The sequence below is a fragment of the Hirundo rustica genome, chromosome 1, assembly GCF_015227805.2.
Source record: "Hirundo rustica isolate bHirRus1 chromosome 1, bHirRus1.pri.v3, whole genome shotgun sequence".
Taxonomy (NCBI): Eukaryota; Metazoa; Chordata; class Aves; order Passeriformes; family Hirundinidae; genus Hirundo; species Hirundo rustica.
The window spans coordinates 118993601-119011627 of NC_053450.1; the positions used below are offsets into that span (position 1 = coordinate 118993601).

An 18027-nucleotide genomic window follows, 5' to 3' on the forward strand; every position below is an offset into this window, starting at 1 on the left:
AGAATAAGAATGAGTAGCTGCTTTTGCTGTTGACACCTCTTCAAATAGTGTCCCATTCATACGGATAGAAGAGAAGCAAATTTTGAGGAAAAGTAACTGAGAGTTCTTCATACTTAGCAGAGCATAGAGAAGGTGTTTACAGTGTGGTATCTCCTCCTTTTTTCCTCCAAGTATGATCTGTTCTCTACACCAGAAATAAATTAGGCATCTTTCCAGATTTTATGAAGAATATTTTGAGGAGTATGTCATAAATTTAAAATATTTGTGGGAAAATAATGTAAAAATATATATGAACATTAACACTCTGAATTTAAAAAATGGTACCAAGATTGATGCCTATGGCTTCATCCCTGCAGGCTTGCATGTACATTATCAAATATACCAATGCTGTACTCCCATTTTATTGCAGCAAAAGGAGACAGCCTTGCTTTGGCCAGCAAGTCTGATACTTCTTCTGTGCTAGACTAATTAAAAAGCAAAGCCGTAAAGCTTCTAATTCCTAAAAGGATGTATTGAAATCCCACTTTTTTTTTTCTTTTTTTTTTTTTTTTTTTGGTTGGTTGGTTGGTTGGTTGGTTGGTTGGTTTTTTTTGTTTTAAATTATCTTCCTCCAAAGTACTATTTATGAATCCCGTCTTTGATAGCTTTTCTGCAAATTATTTGTAAAGCACATTCACTTGCAGAGTAATCTGGCTCCACCAAGTGACAATTGCTGTGATTGCTGGTCTACCCCTGGACCTAAGAAAACACAAATGGGTACTAAAAATTAACCTGATTTGGTAACATGGGATTTTGCTGGATAGCTTTGAACTTCATTATATCATGCATTTTAAATACATTATCTTGTAGTGTAGATGGCAAATGAAAACACTGAAGCAATGCAAGGAACTTACTTGTCCACTGGATGATGATGAAATTTTGTCTTACAAAAGTACCCATTGGTAGTAACTCTACCAATAACACCTCTGAGAATATGAGGGTAGGAGGGAGGCAGGAGAGTATATTTTTTTCCTGAAATTCATTCCACACCTCCCAGGTGCAGATAGATAATGAGAGAAAATCTGCTGGAATATCAAGAATGTGTATGAATGGACTTGCTACACAGTCCTTAACGTAAGGCCTAAGAGAAAATGCTCTGGACATCTGAAAACAAAGTGGATGAAAATCACAGGTGTAAAGAAGATTATTATAAAATGTATTCTGCAAAACTGTTTTTGAACAATGGCACATCCTGAAAGGGAAGGCTTTAAAGCATTTCAGGAGGCCAGGAAGATACCATAAAAAACCTGACAGTGAAAACGGAATTGCTTTGGATGCTGCCTGCATTTACTTCATGAATGCACCCAAAGACCCTGGGCTTAGATTTTGCAAGCTCATAGGGGCATGAAAACGTAGCTCTGCTGAAATTTGAAACTACCATGTTGCAGTTGATAGGTTTTGAATATCACTGTTAATCAATTGTAAATTTTACCATAAATAGCAGGATTTCCTTTATCATCATTGTTACTTGAAGTTGTTATTTTTGTTGAGGAAGACTATGGAAGACTGAGCAAACTGTCTTTTGTTACCTCAGGGTTTTACTTTGATTTTCTTAACAGAAAAACTGATACGGGGGGTCAGCAGCTATTTGAAAAAATCATAAACCAGTGCCCATGGATATGCATGTGTACACCCAAGGGGCATACAAACTATTAGAAATTAATTTAATGTATTAATATCTTTGGATTATCGTTCTCTCTGCCGCTATCCCTAGCTACACAATAATGCAGTGTTTGTTTAATTTGTGTGTTCTCAGATACGTGTTCTGTTCCTTTGAAAAACTGGTTGAGGAATAGACACAAGAAGGAATAGACAGGACATTCACAAGAAAGAACACTCTAGAAAGACTGGGAAGAACTTGCAAAGAGGACTACACAGAAATTATGGGCCCCCAGCATACCACTGTAGACAGATCCAAACCTAGGGTCTGTCTGCAGTCATAGGGGACAAGAAGAGAACAATGCATAAATCTGTGGTGTCACCTCAAATTGCCTTATGTTTTCTTTATATAAAAAAAGTAAAAATGCAACTATTTATTTAAATAAATTTTCGCTTTTTTTAGCCTAGAATTTTTTGGATCTTTTGGGGAAGCTTATTATAAGATGAAAGCCTGAGGCATTTCACATCAAAGCTGTATTCCAATCTGCATCTTATCACAGGAGGGAACAGACAACCTTGCAGAACAATAGAAGCTGCTGGTGTCCTAGATCCTGGTATTATTCTGAGAAAGGGCAGGGGGATGTGAATGAAACAGCAAGGAAAATCACCTCTGGATCTGAACTGACTCCTTTTTGAAGAACACATTGAGATGCTTCTAAAAGCCAGATTTTTGCTTAGATTCCTTGTTAGTCTGACACTTAAGAGGAGCTGGCAGGGAGGAATTACACGCATTCTCCATGCTGAAGATCAGAGGCAAATAAAAATCTTGGGGTTTTTTTCTAGATTTTCACCAAGATTCTGTCCTTAGCAGTCTATGACTTTATTCCTTTGAAATTGCAGATTTTTTATGATTTATAGACTTCCATATCAATTACTGAGAACTGCAATTCTCGGAATCCTGAACAATAAGTGTTAGTGTTATTGTCTCTACAAAAAGCTAGCAACACCAAACTCCACTGGCCCGTAAAAAGACGTTTTTAACATTCCAGGGCTAAAAATCACAGTTATCCCAAACTGTAAACTGACTGTCCAGCAAACAGCTGCTTAACCAAGAAGCAGGGAGCAATAAGCTAGTAGAATACAATACGAATTAAAAGAAGAAAGTGTAGGTTTTTAGTAAAATCTGTGCTAAAGGATGCACTGAAGAGAAGAAATACTCGGTTGAAATGTCTGGTAATTCTGCATTTAAATTGTATTTTGCTGTAAGATTTCAGGATTAAAAAAAGCCAAAGTGAGTTTTCATGAGGCAACAGATAAGCTACAATAAGCCACTACTAAGGCAGACACACAAAAACATTATTTTCAGCAAAAGAATTATGACAACTGCAGACTCCCTCATTCCTTGCTCACTAGTAAGTACTCTAGTTGACTACAGAAGACCATGCACTAAGACCTAAGCCTCTTTACTATTGAATAATGCACAGTCTGACAAATTATATAAAAATAACAGAACTAAAATGGGTTTGCAGCTGGGTTATATGTGGCTGTTCAGCCTACAGGTAATCAGATGAAATATGGTGTGCACATTGAGCTCCTATTTTATGCATAGCAGAATCTTCCCCCTATTTCTAGAACTTATATGTTTCTAGACCTCTTTAAAAGAGAAAAAAAGGAGAGGCCTAGGGTTTGCTGTCATTTCTTAGCTGGCCTAAGATGACCAGCGGTATCTGCCTGTGTATGTGTGTGTGTTTATTTCCTTTGCTGACTGGGGCAGCAGCCAGGGTATCTGATGCAGGTGCAATAGTAATTGTAGGAATTAAAGTAGGAAACCCAGAAATAAGTAGCTTTATCTAAATGTCATGGGGAAGCCAGAGACTCTCCTGCAACAGTCTACATCTACTTTCCAACACAAAAATGGTAGGAGAGATGTATAGGAAGGTGACTGCATGTTGAGTGGGTTGCATGTCTGCAATTTCATTTTCTCTAGATAATCTGCAGAGAAAACTCATTTGAGCAACTCTGCTCAGATTTGTGCTTATTTCTGGGCAAAAAGTTACTTCAATCTAATTTATCTCATGAAATTTCTATAGAACTGCTTTGTACTAAAGCATTTTGAAAGTTTTCTATTAGGTCTCCTCCCATTGTTTTATTTTAGAAATTGTTGGCTTAACTACAGTGAAAAACTTTCTGGGAACATATTGATTACATTAAAATTTGTAACATAATAGTTTAATTACTTTTTTCAGTAATATTCCAGCATTTTACAATTATTTTATCATGATAAAAGCTGTGGCCTATTTATATTGATTTAAATAGTTCAGATTGAAGGAAATTTGGTCACAGTATCTAATTTTTCAAATGGTCTTAAATTTAAATATTTGAATTACACAAGATACACTAAAAGAACCATGGAACATCCATCTAAACATAGTCTTTTTCAACATACTGGTTTTTTGCTTCCTCTCTCTTAATACAATCCCTAGTTCTTACCATACCTATTGTATCTGCCTATAAAATAACAATGTTGTATCTTTTTATTCTGCTTTCTCCAATAAAACCGAGAGAAAATATTCTAAAAGGACATAAAACCAGATGAAATTGTGGGGATGAAAAGCTGTAACACTGGACACTGCAGTACAGGTGCAAAGCATGATAATAGAATGATGAAAGGTACCAAGATACAGAGGAACACAAGAAGAGAGAAGTGCAAAGATAACAGACCTTGGAGAATTCTGCCTCTGTTCCACTTTTCTGTCAGTCAAAAACCTTGTCATGTTTGAAATTCACAACTGCAGCAGTTCAGCTGTCTTTCTATATCTCTTTACCATTGTCATGCCACTAACAGCTCTTGCTGGTGACAGCTTTTGCTGTTTCAACTGTTCAAGTAAACATCAGGATGTTAGCGGCAAGCTAAGCTACCGAAACAAAACATCCTCAAACCTTAGACGCCATTTTAATGTCAAATGTTATAATGTCATTTTGGCCATACAGTTATGATTTCAGTTGATCCTCGTGAGTGTTTGTCATTCAAATCCCGCATTTCTTCCAAGGAATCTGCAGCCTCAGTGTGAGTAGATCTGTTATCAACAGAAGCACCGAATGATGGTTGCAGGGTATGGCTTTATTCTGGAACTGACCACTTTTTTTTTGCCTTTGTTTTTTGTCTGGTATCACCCACAGCATTTCCCACAAAATGCTCAAGTAATAAAACAATCCTGCTTATTTTAATATGGGCAACATACCTGGATCAGAACCAAATGGAGTACTATGGGGTAATGGTGTTTGTTCTTTGTCTATCCTTGGCTATTATGGTTATATAATTTATTATAACCTACCTTCCCCTGTCTACCCTGTCTTGTTCTCTGTGGTGGACTAAAGTCAGTAAAAAGTGTTTGTGTAGGAGCTCTTGGGAGAGACCAAAGTGTCAATCTATATCTCTGTCTCCTACTATGAACAATGATTAGCTCCTTGGAAGTCATTCACCCATGACCTAAACCTCTGAGAGCTGACTGCAGCAATACAACCCCAGCAGGAAGGAAAATTGCTTTTCCACACTTCACAAAAATCCTCCTTAACTGCATATTCTGATCTAGAGAAAGCATTGACTGTCAAGACATTTGTTCCCGACCCACTATCAGTGTGCCCCAGCCAATGTGCATGCCAAATGCCACTGTTAATTTCTTCAGTCCTCCGTCTCTCATCACATTTTACCGGTGGCTTTAGGAGCCAGTAAAGATTGTACACACAAGGCCTCAAATAAATACTTGTATGTAATGTGTACATATAAGAGTAGTTGTGTTTAAACAGAAAGGTCAGCTTTAACCCCAGGTTTACCAATATAAACCAAGACTCTCTCCACTGACACCACAGCACCTAGAGAGAGAAGGTATGCAATAGTGGGAAGCTGGTGGCACTCTGTTCCATTATGATCCAGGATTTCTGCACTTATTATCACATGACTAATATTCACCTCTCAGATTATGACAGGTGTACTAGCATTAAGAAAAGCTACACAAAAATATATTTTTGTACCCATGAATGAGTTTCATTCCATTATGCCTGATAGCATCATCATCACCAACATTATTATCAAGATCCACTATGCAGGTCATTTTTGCCTTTGTCTCTTTATGCTACAGTTCTACCAGTGGCATATTCTACTATTGAGCTATGTATTCATCAGGAAAAAATGGGTAATATCTGCTGGAATGCCATGTATTTTTACTAACAATAGAAGGAAAAAAATACTTTAGTCAGTAAATATTCCATTCAATGGCTAAAAACAAAACTTCAAAGCTTAAAAAGAAAAAGATTTACTGCCTGGTAACCTAGAACCAGTGCTAAGCTTCACTTCAATAATGGGAGACAGAGGTTAGTAGGAGACTTGAGGGTGGAAGATTTGAGGAGGAGGAGGTTGCTTCTGACTGAACACTCTGGAGCTGCTGTGTATTGGAGAAAGGGTTCTGGTCTACTGACAGGTGGTACAATGATAAATTAAGGTACTCAATTCCATACTCAGTGGAAATGTTGAGAAAATGTTAAACATTTAATACACGCTTTTGACACATTAGTGCTCTTTGCTCATTAGACCATGTAGTTTCAAGATTTCAGATTGGCACTTATACTGTTGCATACTGCTATGGATTAAGACATTCTTTCGGGATTCTGGATTTTCCCTAGCACTGAAAGGAAAGATTTGGTGGCAACTCAGACGTGTATAATTCAGAGTGTCTAAAGGGGAAGACACAGCTGTATTGGACCCATATACTAATCACTGCATATATTTTTGTCTCTAGAATATCCTCTCATGAACAGATCAAGATACTTATTAGTCTTTCACATCCTTACTTACATTAAACTGATTAATAATTGAAAACATTTCAGAATTAATTAGAACATAAAGATTTATGTATATATATGCATTTGGAACAATTTACAACACATATTTACATCAAAAAGACACTGATACAACTAATGTAGGAATGCTGATTTATAGCTAATTAATTTTAGCTTAATGAAACCCATATTGCCTCATGCTTCAATTAACTCTGGCATCTTTTCCTCTTACATTTGTGGGTTTGCTTGTAAGTAGAACCACATTAGTTTTGAGAAAGAAAAATATTAGCATTGTAATTAGAAAGTGGTTATGGATAACTTAGAATAGAGAATGTAACACTAATAACTTATTCTAAAATAGAAATCATCTAAATTTTAGCAATTTATGGCTCTATTTTGATAAATCTTTTTGAAATGTGAAAGAAATAGCACATAGGGACAGACATAAAAATAATGAAACAAAAAAAAAAAGCTCACATTTCTTTTTAACCTTGCTGAAGGACAAATATCAATTATCTGGTTGTCAAAATCTTTTCAGGCCATTATTTCTATAGGATTTTCAGACAAACTTGCTCAAGCTACTACACCCTTTTTGCTCAAATATATCTGTGCCAGCTTCTTCAAAAAATGTTTGCTGCTTTTCTGTTTTCAGGAAGAAGAGGGTGCATCAGTATCTTGCAGTCCCCACAGCTGTCACACATCAAATATTCTTAGAGTCCTACCATGATACTTCCAAGATAATGATAGCTACAAACATCCTACTCCAAGCTGATCAGAGCTGAACAGTTTGAAGGCAGCTCACAAATGAGCCATCCAATGGCCAAGCAGAAAAGCACTGCAAGGCAGCATGAGCGTGCATGTCACAGCAAATGAGGACAGGGCTGACTCACCAAGACATAAATGGTCTTCCCAAACCCCAAAAGTAATGGAAAGCAAGACAGCCCTGTGTGCCACTAACCTCTCTGCTAAAGGAAGGAAATAGTGCTGGAGAGTAATAGCCACGTCTAAGGATGTCCTCTAACAGAGAACACTTTGAAGTATTTATTAATTGGTACTACACATAACAGTATATCAAATACACTTTTCCTTTTGTCCTCACAGTAAGCACTGCATTCCATACACTGTGATTTCCAGCTCTGTACTTCTTTGTGGTAGAGGTGGTTAAATACGAGTTACATCTACCATCCTAACTGAGCTACTCTGATAGACCAGTCAGTACAAACATCACCACTGTGGTTGTCGGATGTAGGGTTGGATATGGAGCAGCTGAAAAGATGGGTGGGGTATTTAAGCTGGGTATCTGGAGATTATCCAGCTGCCGACATCAACAAAAGCTTGCCATCGGTCACCACATCATGGCTGCTCTTCTATGCCCTACTGGAGATTACCAAAAATGAGTGAAAAGGTAGATACAGAAAGTCTAAATGTCAGTTCTTATAGAGCCATATACTTCATCTTGTTATTGAAACCAGTAGAAGTTTTAAAAATATTTTCCATCAAGTACTGGATTATCAATGCCTCTCATAAGCGTCCACTCAAAAAGTTAAAATTCCATTTATTTGAAGGCATTGGTGTTGGTAGCAATAGAAATAACTAATTAAAATTGCATTGGATATTTCATATCTAATTGTTTGCTTAGTTGTGAGAAACAACTTTCTAACTTTGAGTCCTAACAGAATGTATTGGTCACCACCATGTAACACCACACTCAGAAAACTCTGACAAGAAGCATCCAGAACGCTCCCAGAATCATGGCCCTGATTCCTGTAATCTGCTGTCATTAAATGAAGCAACTCTTGCTTTGCAATGCAAGACAATAAATCTAAGATGAGAGCAAATCTTTTCATACTGCAATTCCAGTCATAGCAGCAGCTGTTTTGCCACATGAGTACACCCGCTAGAAATAAACTAATAATCCACAGCAACTCTGGCATCAATGACAGCATCAATCTTTATAGAGGAAAAACGTGAAATTGCTTACAGCAAAGATTCAGTTGAGCTAGAAAAATTCACTACTTGGAATCCTTCGCTATAAATAAATAAAATGATACAGAGGGTGTAACCTGCAAATAATTTAATAGAAACACAACTGTCTGGAGATGAGAGTAATGCGCAAATGAGCACACCTCAGTAACAGAGAAAATGTGATTATCAGGATATAGAAATTCAAAGACAGGAAATCAAAGATAATCTGCAGAAAGATTCCAAAGTGTTTCTGAAAGAGCTGTAACAAAATTGATGGAAACAATGGAATGAAAAGAACTGAAGAGAGGATTTTAAATCTTGATATAAGTATACTCAGGACTAAAAAAAAATAATTAGGAGTAGCACTTAGATAGTAATGAGGAAAGCATTATTTTTTAATCAAAACAGGGTTCATTTAATCACAATCAGTGTATTTGTGTGAAGCTAATAAATGACTAATGGATAAAAGACCTTACCAGCGCTGCTGGGAGCTATCAATTGCTACTTGGCCAAATACAAAACCCCTGCTGCCTTTAAGCAAAACAAAGTTTGTAGGGAAAGGTATTGCTTTGGGTTAGAATAGCTGTGCTTAGCTGGGGAAAAAAAAAAAATTAAAAAGCTGAAAAACAACCCTCCAAGCCCCCAGAAGCTGAGTTCAATGAGATAGTTTCATCTATGTTTAGAGAGAGAGAGATTTGCAAGGCCCCAGGTGACACTGTTTGCTGCAGTTGAGTGGAGGCCTGTCCCCAATTATTGAGAAGCCTGAGGGAAAGGGATGCAAAGTTACTCATACAATACCAGAAAACCAGCATGTCTACAGACTATGTGATTTTAATGCCCAGTATGCCTCTATTTTTCTTCTGGTTTGGGGAGGGAAATCAGGACTGTCTGGGGTTTTTTGGGTTGCTTGGTTGGGTTTTTAAAAATCTTTATTTTCTTTTTCTCCCAGGCCCATGAGATTTTGTTTTGGGAGAGTTCTTTGAGGCTAGAAGGATGGGTAGACATTACTTAGGCTCATCAAGCAGACAAGAATAAAGCAAAAAACACATAATGAGAAACTAAGATTGTGGGTTGCTGTGGTTTTGTGTGTTACTAGTAAGAGGGTCTAATGTGTGTAAATTGCTCATATCTTTTCATGATGAATCCTAAAGAGGTGATGGGGTTTTTTACATGATCCCATATCTCCAAAGGGGATTGTCACACTGCGTGAAGGGCTGGGTTTGCCGGGTATATAGAAGGACATGCCTTTTTTGCTAACAAGAATGCAACACCAACTTTAACAGCATCTATTGATGAAGTAGGAGAGTAGGCTAAATATTCATTTATACTACTGTAAAAACTACATAGGTGAGGCCTTCAAGGCTGAACTGAAAAAAGAAAAACTACCTTGCAAGGAGAGCGAAAGAACAGCACACACATCATGGTTTCTCTCACGATCCATGAGAATTTTTCAAGTTTGAAATCAGATTGCCACAACACATCAAAGCGGTAATGAATAAAACCAGGGAATCGAGAATAAGAAAAAAAAAAAAAAGTGTAGCAGCTATGAAATGCTGATTTAACGGAATCGAGAATACTATTTATTCTGTTAATAAGACATCATTTAGCTGAGATTTTTTTTTTTTTCCCTCCCATTTCTCTCAGTGGTTAATCAAGGTTCAGCATGCCGTGGATAAGATGCATATAAACACACAGAAATTTTAAGTGCCCTCATGCTTGTCAAGAAAATCCACAAACACCAGAGTGGCTTAAGTCCAAAAAGAGACAGAGGAGTCCTTCAACTTTATTCGAACAAAGGGAGAAAGTCCCCTGGGATACACACTTGCTGGCTTTTCTCTCTCGAGGTTTCAGAGGATGCACTCTCCTTCTATCCTGAACTCCGGGCTGCATGTTGCCCTCTTCCTTTCCCCACAGCTGAGGTACTAGCGAGGTACGTCCTTCCCGAACCACCTACCGCATATTTCTCCTTGAACCTACTATTTTACCCCAAAGTTCAGAAACTCAGACTGGCAGACCATCGGTTATTTCACAAGCCAAGTTGTCCAGGCTCTGCAACAAACCCGCTGCCCAAAGTTAGTAGAGAAATGAAGACCCATTTCAGAGACGTTAACACCTATACCTTCACCCATCAAACTGTTTGTAAAGACATTAGCTTTCCCCTCACACTTGCCCCACACTTCACGGCCTGACAGCGGGTAACTCCCACAGCTCAACTCCAGACTGTGAAAAGCTCATCCTACTACTGCTGCAAGAAACAAAGCCACTGGAAGCAAAGCGCCCCAGACAATGATTTTAATCTCCCGGCCCCGCCATTGAACCCGCAGCTGTTCGCCCCACCCCCGGTTGCTGAGGCGCCGCCGGAGGTGGGCGGGGCCAGGCGCGGAGCGCGCGGCGCTCGCGGCGTGACGCGACTCGGGACGCGCCAATGGGAGGCGGCGGCGGCGGCGTTTGAACGGCGCGTGGCGGCGGCGGCGGCTGGCGCGGGTGGTGGCGCCCCGCGGGGCCGAGCGGCCGCTCCTGCGCTTCCCGGCGCGGCCGGAGCGGGAGCCGAGCGCGGAGCGGGGCACAGCCGGGCCGCGGGGAGACGAGCAGCCGGACGTGAGGAGAGAGGGAGCGCCGAGCTGCGGGACGAGGGAAAATCCGGACCGCTGCTGCCGCTGCGCCCGGATCCTTGCGGGCCCTCCTGCCTCCGCCGAGGGCTCGGGCGGCCTCGGCCGATCGTGGGGAGGTGTCCGGCTCTGCGCTCATCCTTCTGAGGAGGTACGGCCGGGCCGGTGCGCGGTGCTGGAACGCTGTGCCTGCAGTTAGAGGAGCCGGCTGCCGGCGCCTCGGGAGAGCGCAGCCGAGCTCTTGGCTCCGGGCCCGGTGTTTAAAGCCCTGCCCGGCCCTGCCGCGGGCCCCGAGCGTTTTGCAGTTCAGCCAACGCTTGGCCGAGACAGCGGCCGCGCTGCAGCAGCTGCGGTGAGAAGGGCCGTGGCCCCGCGTCTGTTCCTGTTCGTGGGTCTCTGCTGCGTGTTTACATCCGCTTAAAACTGCCTCGAGCTTTACTCCTCTTCTTTTGGTGTTGGGGAGCGTGGTGCAATCCCAGCTTTATGGATTCTTTCTACTTCTAAGGGTAGAAGATGGCAGAATACTCGAGGAAGTCCTTCAAAGACAGTCTGAGTGATATAAAACAACGTATGAGAGAGAAAAGAACTCAGAAATGGTTACGGCTAGGTAAAACAAGCCAGTTCTCCACCGTAAAAGCCAAAAGAGCAAGTAAGATGCTTAAATATTTTAGGATTTATAATTTATTTGTTTTCTTTTCAATCCTGTTTGAAACACTTGCTGTTGTGTTGCAGCCAACAACTCCAACAAAATGAAGATCATTCAAGCGAACAACAGAGATCTGGCTCTGTCCTTGCAAGAACAAAAGCTCAAACTGAGGGAAGCTGAAGCTACCATTCTTCAGCTAAGGAAAGACTATCACATTTTGAAGGCTCAGATGTTTGACTTGCAAAGAAATCTTAGGTTCCAGCAAGAACAAGGACATGTGGAGGTATTTTTACTAATAACTATATGAGCTGGTAAAGCTGAACATCAGAATCTGTGCCAGTCCATTGATAGATATCTTTATGATCTTAAATGTTTCATACAGCATTAATTCTATGTTCAACAGGGTTTTTTTCCCCCTAGCTTGGTATGCTGGTTTGTATACCTTGATGTGTGGTATACGAACTTTTTTTTTCCCACTACTCTTTCTCATTTACTTAAAATAAGAAAGAGTAAAGATAAAATCTTAATTAAAAAATTTTAAGTCTATCTTCTGTGAATTTTATAGGGGGTTTGTCACATGTGAAGGTACCTGACTGAGATTTCTTCAGATTTTAATTATCTCATAATGCTGATAAGTTTGTAGTTGATACTAGAGTATGATGGTAATAGTTACTGTCCTTCCTTTGTCCATTAGAATCGACTGTCAGCCTTGAGTGAGATAATTTCCAAAGTCTCTCAGAATCTACTGGACTCGGTCACTCTCCTTGGCCCAGCAAAGAATTTGTGTTCCATAGACACGGTAAGTGCCTTCTCCTCTTGGGGAGCAGGACTTGTGTTACTGATTGCCTTCACTCTTTCCGTCATAGATGCACATAGATCTGAGCCCTAGTTCAGAGGAAAGACTGGTGCCACAGTTCCCAGTGTCCCAGGGGTGCACACTCTGGGGTTGTCTTGGTAGGTTATAAGTGGGATTGGGGCTCTGCTAGGCGGTGGTTGGGGCACCCTGGGACACTGGGATTTTGTGCGCAGTTTCTTCCCCCAGTCTTCTTGCTGTAAGATTGGGCTGGTGATGAATGTGCTGATGTGCAGAGGCTGAGCAAGTGGCTGGCTAAAACCCACAGCACCTTAGGTCAGCTGGAGAGTAAGAGTCAAGGGCCTCTTTGGTCCTTCCTTGAGTAACTTGGCTGTTGTCTAAAATTTGTAGATGGTGCAAGCTTGTTTCAGCAAGTAAATCACAGAAAGATTTATTTTGTTGACAGAATCAAAGAGTGCTTTCATCAGGTCTTGGAAACAGTTGCAGTGTCACAGGACCAACATATTCAATGTAAGTGAAATTGATTAACGCCTGTTTATGTTTGGAAACTATGTTACAATATGTAATTTTCTGTCCGGAAAAAGGGAAGAAACCCAATGTAATGAAACTGTTCCTTGTAATTAATATTATTTACGTTCAGTAAATGCTATCTTTGGTATTTTCTCTAGAGGACCTCTAAAATGTGCTCTTGAAGATGGTCCTGTACTTCCAAGTGGGATGGAAGCTGGTGGTGACAGAAATTCTTTGTCAAAGATCTGTGTGGAATCTGACAGTGACATTTCCTTTACCAAAATAATTCCAAGTGAAGGTAATTAAATCAAAGTATCAGACATTACTCATTTTGAATTAAGAAAACAATGTATGAGTACAGAAAATTGCTGCTTTTGAAGGAACTGACAAGTAATTTTCTGCTTACTGTCAGAAAGGGGAAATACTAATGCTGTCCACTGGTAAAATCCTTGAATGAAGATGCCCAGCAAAATGGGGAAGAATTTGAAACTTCTTTATCTTCCCTATAGATGCAATCCAGTTTCATTATCTACCAAACAGTTCAACAAAGTAAAATTACCTTTAGACAGTCATTAGCATTTATGAAATCAATAAAAACTTGTTAACAAAGCAAAATACTCAGGAAAATAAATGACCTGTAAATAACCTTTCCAAAAGGAACAGTTTAGAGGAAAATACTAGTGTTATATTGCCTATCTACTTTCTGCATGGAAGCTATATTAAACAGAGCTTATCTCAATTGCCAAATCCTAGTTTATAAAAATCTGTGGAGAAAACCCAAAGAATAATCTGCATTTTTGACAGGTTCAGAATTTTTCACAAATCTTAATATGGTTTTTCTGTCTGGCTTTAATATGATGCTTTTCCTTCAATTTCAAGGACAGCCATCTGATTTTCATCTGAACAACACCGAGCCAGAGCTGGAAAAAGTTTCTTCAAGTGTAAAGTTTGGATTTGGTAGCATGTTACCAAAAAGTGTGTCCACCAGACGTCACTTTTCAAAGATGAGGAACGTTGATGTAGTTTGTACTAGTATCTTGGAACATTTAGAAGCACCTGATTCAGTAAAAGAACTTTCTGAACAGAGTGAAATTAGGCTTGAGGAAAGTCTAGAGACGTGTGCTACAGGAAACACAAATGCAGCTATTCCTCATTTGAATGAAAGCAAGGTTGATTCAGAGCTGGTGTTGAGGCAGAAAAATTCTGAAACTACACAGTTCAAATTAAAATGTAATTCTGATCTTAAACAACCAGAGTGTAAAAGCAGAGAAAACCCTCAACGAGGGAAAGAAAAGCGCCAGAAAGGAAAACTGGAATGGCCACTTAATTCCCAACAAAGGCCAGGAAAACTGGGTAAAGAGGCTTCTAAAGAAAAGATGAATTTCGTGGGTGGCATCAGTGACGCTTATGACTTTCATTTGGAAGAGAGTGTCCATCTTACACCTTTTCGACAAAACAAGGTGAACAACAGCGATACTGAAGTGGAGGATGAAGAAGACTCAGCTGAAACCAATACCATTGAGTCAAGCAGTACTGCAGGGGACTCAGATGACAGCCTCTATGAGCCTTACAAGAGTAAATCAAAGAAAAGGCAAAGCTCAGTGGATGAGAGCCCTATGTCACCAATCCATCCAAGGCCAAGGTCTAAAAGATGTTTGGCACAGCGTGAGCAGAAGCTCTGTTGTGAAGAAGAGACTGAAAACAACAAATCAAGTGATAAGTCTATTAGTAAGTGCAGAAAGTGTTCTGTATTGGCTTTGTTTCCTTGAAAGACAACAATGTTTAGGAGATTTAAGCTTTTTTTATTTTAGGGGAGCAACTAAAAGACCAATGTTTTAAGAATGGTTAGATTTTCTTTTAAGCTTGCTTACCTGAATGAACTGAACTGTGCCTAATTTCTTCACAGGGCAGCCTTCTGAGCCATCTCGTGGGCATCTCTGTGATGTTACCAATACAGCTGCAGTGCTCCCCAGCACTGGGGATGCAGAAATTGTCCCCGAAGGTGAAGGACTTCAGTCTCCAAAACGCAAGCGGCGAAGCTGTTCTGTGACTGTGAACTACAAAGAACCCAGTATTGTAGGGTAGGTGTCTTTACTTATCAGTTTGATATCAAGTTCATGATATTCCATCCAATAGAGGATTTGAAAGGCTTACTTAGACCTTGAAAAGAACACCTTAACAGAAGAGGCCATTCAAAGAAGTCTAGCGTTCATGTGTAGAGTAATGCAGTCTAGTTCATGTGAAATGGAACTTACTAGCTAAAAGTTAAGTGATAAAGGGAACAGAACTCAGTTTTATGCCTTATTTTTTTTTTACTTAAACAGGAAACTCAGGAGAGGAGATCCGTTTACAGATACAAAGTTCCTGTGTTCTCCAATTTTCAAGCAGAAAAAAGATGCTAAACAAGGTTCTCATAAGAAAGATTCTATGAAAAAATACAAGGAGAAATCAGTTAGCTGTTCTTGAGATTTTCAGAAAACCATGCTTCTGCCATGAAGAAAGTAATTTCCTGGATGAAATACTTTGTTGCACAATAATTTATAAATATGTAAATAGTTCTGTGTCTAGTATTAAGGATATCAGATTAAGAGGGCCTTGATTTATTCTAGTGACTTATTTTTAATGATGTGGGTTGATTACTTTTAGAACTGATGTGATTCTATTCAAACTCCTTTTGAATGGATCTGGGAGTATATGAGAAATCCCTGATGGATAAGATGGTGAATATCATTATCTGGAAGAACTTTAGGCACTTAAAATGTTTTGGGCAGGAAGTATTTTTAATAACTGTGTTTGTACAGATCTTGCTTATGTGATGGTTGTAGTTTCATGCCAAATCTTACAATAAACATCGTAGTATTTGGAAGCTGCTCTGAGTTGGGTTGGTGTTCTTTTGGCAGTTTCCATAGTTGCTCCAAGGGCACTAATGTCAGCAGTGGACATTACAGGCCTGTGTACCCTGTCCCATCTTAATGTGGTAGCATAAGCCCTGGTTAGAAGCAGCTTAGTAGCTGCAATGTGATTCTTTTGAGAGCAGCTGCAGCTCTCAAAAGCAGCAGTTTAGGCTTAGTTGGTCCTGCATTTGTGTGCAAGTTAGACAGAAATAGAGCACATTTCTGGTGAAGGTTGTTGAAGAAGGCTCCACTTGGGTCCCAGCTGTTGCAGGACATTCATAACAGTTTATAATAATTTTGTCCCTGCTTTGCACAGTGACTTTCCCAGCTGAAGAGGTGCCACATCTGAGCCTGTGCTGTTTGGTGCCACACTAGGCTGCATATAAGAACAACAGTGTTATCAACTGTCCACCACTCAAACTACTTTTACTTTGCCTGAGACACACTTAAGTATGAGTGGGTTTGTGAAAACCCAACTAAAAGTTTCATTCCAAACACCTAATGGGAAAACACAAAAACTCCAAGCTCTTCCCTTGTTTTGTAAGACTGCCTGTCTCACTTCAGTTAGGTGTAAGCTCTCTCCCTTTCTGTAATAAAACTGTTAATTATTATTTTATTTGTAACTTCTTCCATGGCTCTCAACAGTAGTACTAGCTGCAGCTACTGCGTGTTTGAAAATAGTTGTTCAGAACACAGCCTTCAGCTGTTTGAATGGAAACTTTACCTTTGTATCCTAAAATTCTAGCCCCATGGCCTCACCATCTCGGTCTGGAATTCTAGTACTAGAGGAACTTAAGCAGAGTGGTTGAACAACACAGGTTAGAGCCTGGTGCTAATAATGCCAAGGCTGTGGGTCCAATCCCTGTATCAGCCATTCTTGTAAGAGGTACACTGAATGATCCTTAAGGGTGTTCTGTAACCTCAGGTGTTTTTTCATTTTTCATTAAACAAATCTGCAAAAACTGTTTCATCAGGGAAAGCAAAAGAACAGGGTGATAGCAGAGCAGGCCAAGGTAGGTGTGGTGGGTCTGGGTGGTTTTTTTCTTACCAATTGAGCAAGCTTGAAAAACAGAAGTGATGGAAATGTGTAAGGAAGAAATCAGTCCTTCCTGATCACAGCTGCTTTTGCTAGAAGAGTTCAGTGTAACACGTCTTGGGTACTGTTGCTACCCTCAGAACAGAACACTTTCACAGGATGAAATTTGAGTGGATGGGGGGGAAAAGCCCCTCTTCTTACTCTAATTATCTGTCACATAGTGGACAGGAGCAGGGTTTGTTGATGTGACCATAATACATGACCATCTGGTGATAGTACAAGCTCAACTTGCACTGTAGTTTGCTGCTACGTATATTATGTATTGTGATTAAAGGACTCTTGAAGGCACTTAACATAAGCATGCTTTGAAATGAAAAAATCAAAACCTTGGGACAACTCAGTCAACAGCACTGTGTCTCAGTTACCATAAAGCTGGGAAAACTACTTGGACTGATCACAGCTCAGCTCAGCCCACTGTGCTCTTGGTGAACTCTGGAGGCCATTTCACATATTTTCTATCCTACCTGGAAGAGGCACTGACAGCCTTCCTGTAGCTTTGCTGTGCTTGGTTGTGAAATTGCTTCAGTATGGATGTTTGTATCACAAGTACCACGTAATGAAAAAAAGAGACCAAAATAAGTAGGGTTTTGTACATATATAATTTAAAACTATTCTGTACCAGTACAATATATTAATTTGACAAATGTAAAGTTCATCAGCTGTTAAAGCATTTGCAAAACCACATATCCTACCATAACTTTATTGCACAGTATCTATGAAAATATTAATTCTTAAATTAGAAAACACGTTTCAATATAGAAGAGACAATCTGATTGAAAGACGATAAGAAAATCTACTCTGAAAATAACAAAAATTCACAGGTTACCAAGCTTAACAGATGCATCTGTAGGCCCAATCTACAAAACAGGTTTATAGCGTCCTGTTCTGGCTATTAAAGAAAAAGTACTCACTGTACCTTTGTTATAGATCCTGATGTAGGTCAGACTAAATTCATACAAAACACGATGGCAAGTCCAGCATTAACATTTTGAATACCTCAGGTACCACATTTACTACTT

General features: G+C 39.7%; 1 protein-coding gene across 2 annotated transcripts; it reads left to right on the plus strand.

The window, feature by feature from the left end:
• Positions 1-11018: 11018 nt before the first annotated feature.
• Positions 11019-15884, plus strand: SGO1 (shugoshin 1). Of its 2 annotated transcripts, none has more exons than XM_040071085.2 (9): positions 11019-11199; positions 11554-11697; positions 11781-11977; positions 12389-12493; positions 12954-13018; positions 13177-13316; positions 13898-14746; positions 14925-15099; positions 15343-15884. In XM_040071085.2, exons 2-9 carry the CDS (start codon positions 11562-11564, stop codon positions 15482-15484), a joined length of 1809 nt encoding a protein of 602 aa, XP_039927019.1. In that variant the 5' UTR covers positions 11019-11199; positions 11554-11561; the 3' UTR covers positions 15485-15884. The 2 variants fall into 2 exon arrangements, with proteins under 2 accessions (XP_039927019.1, XP_039927029.1); XM_040071095.2 differs by having other exon boundaries at positions 11559-11697.
• The last annotated feature ends 2143 nt before the right edge of the window (positions 15885-18027 follow it).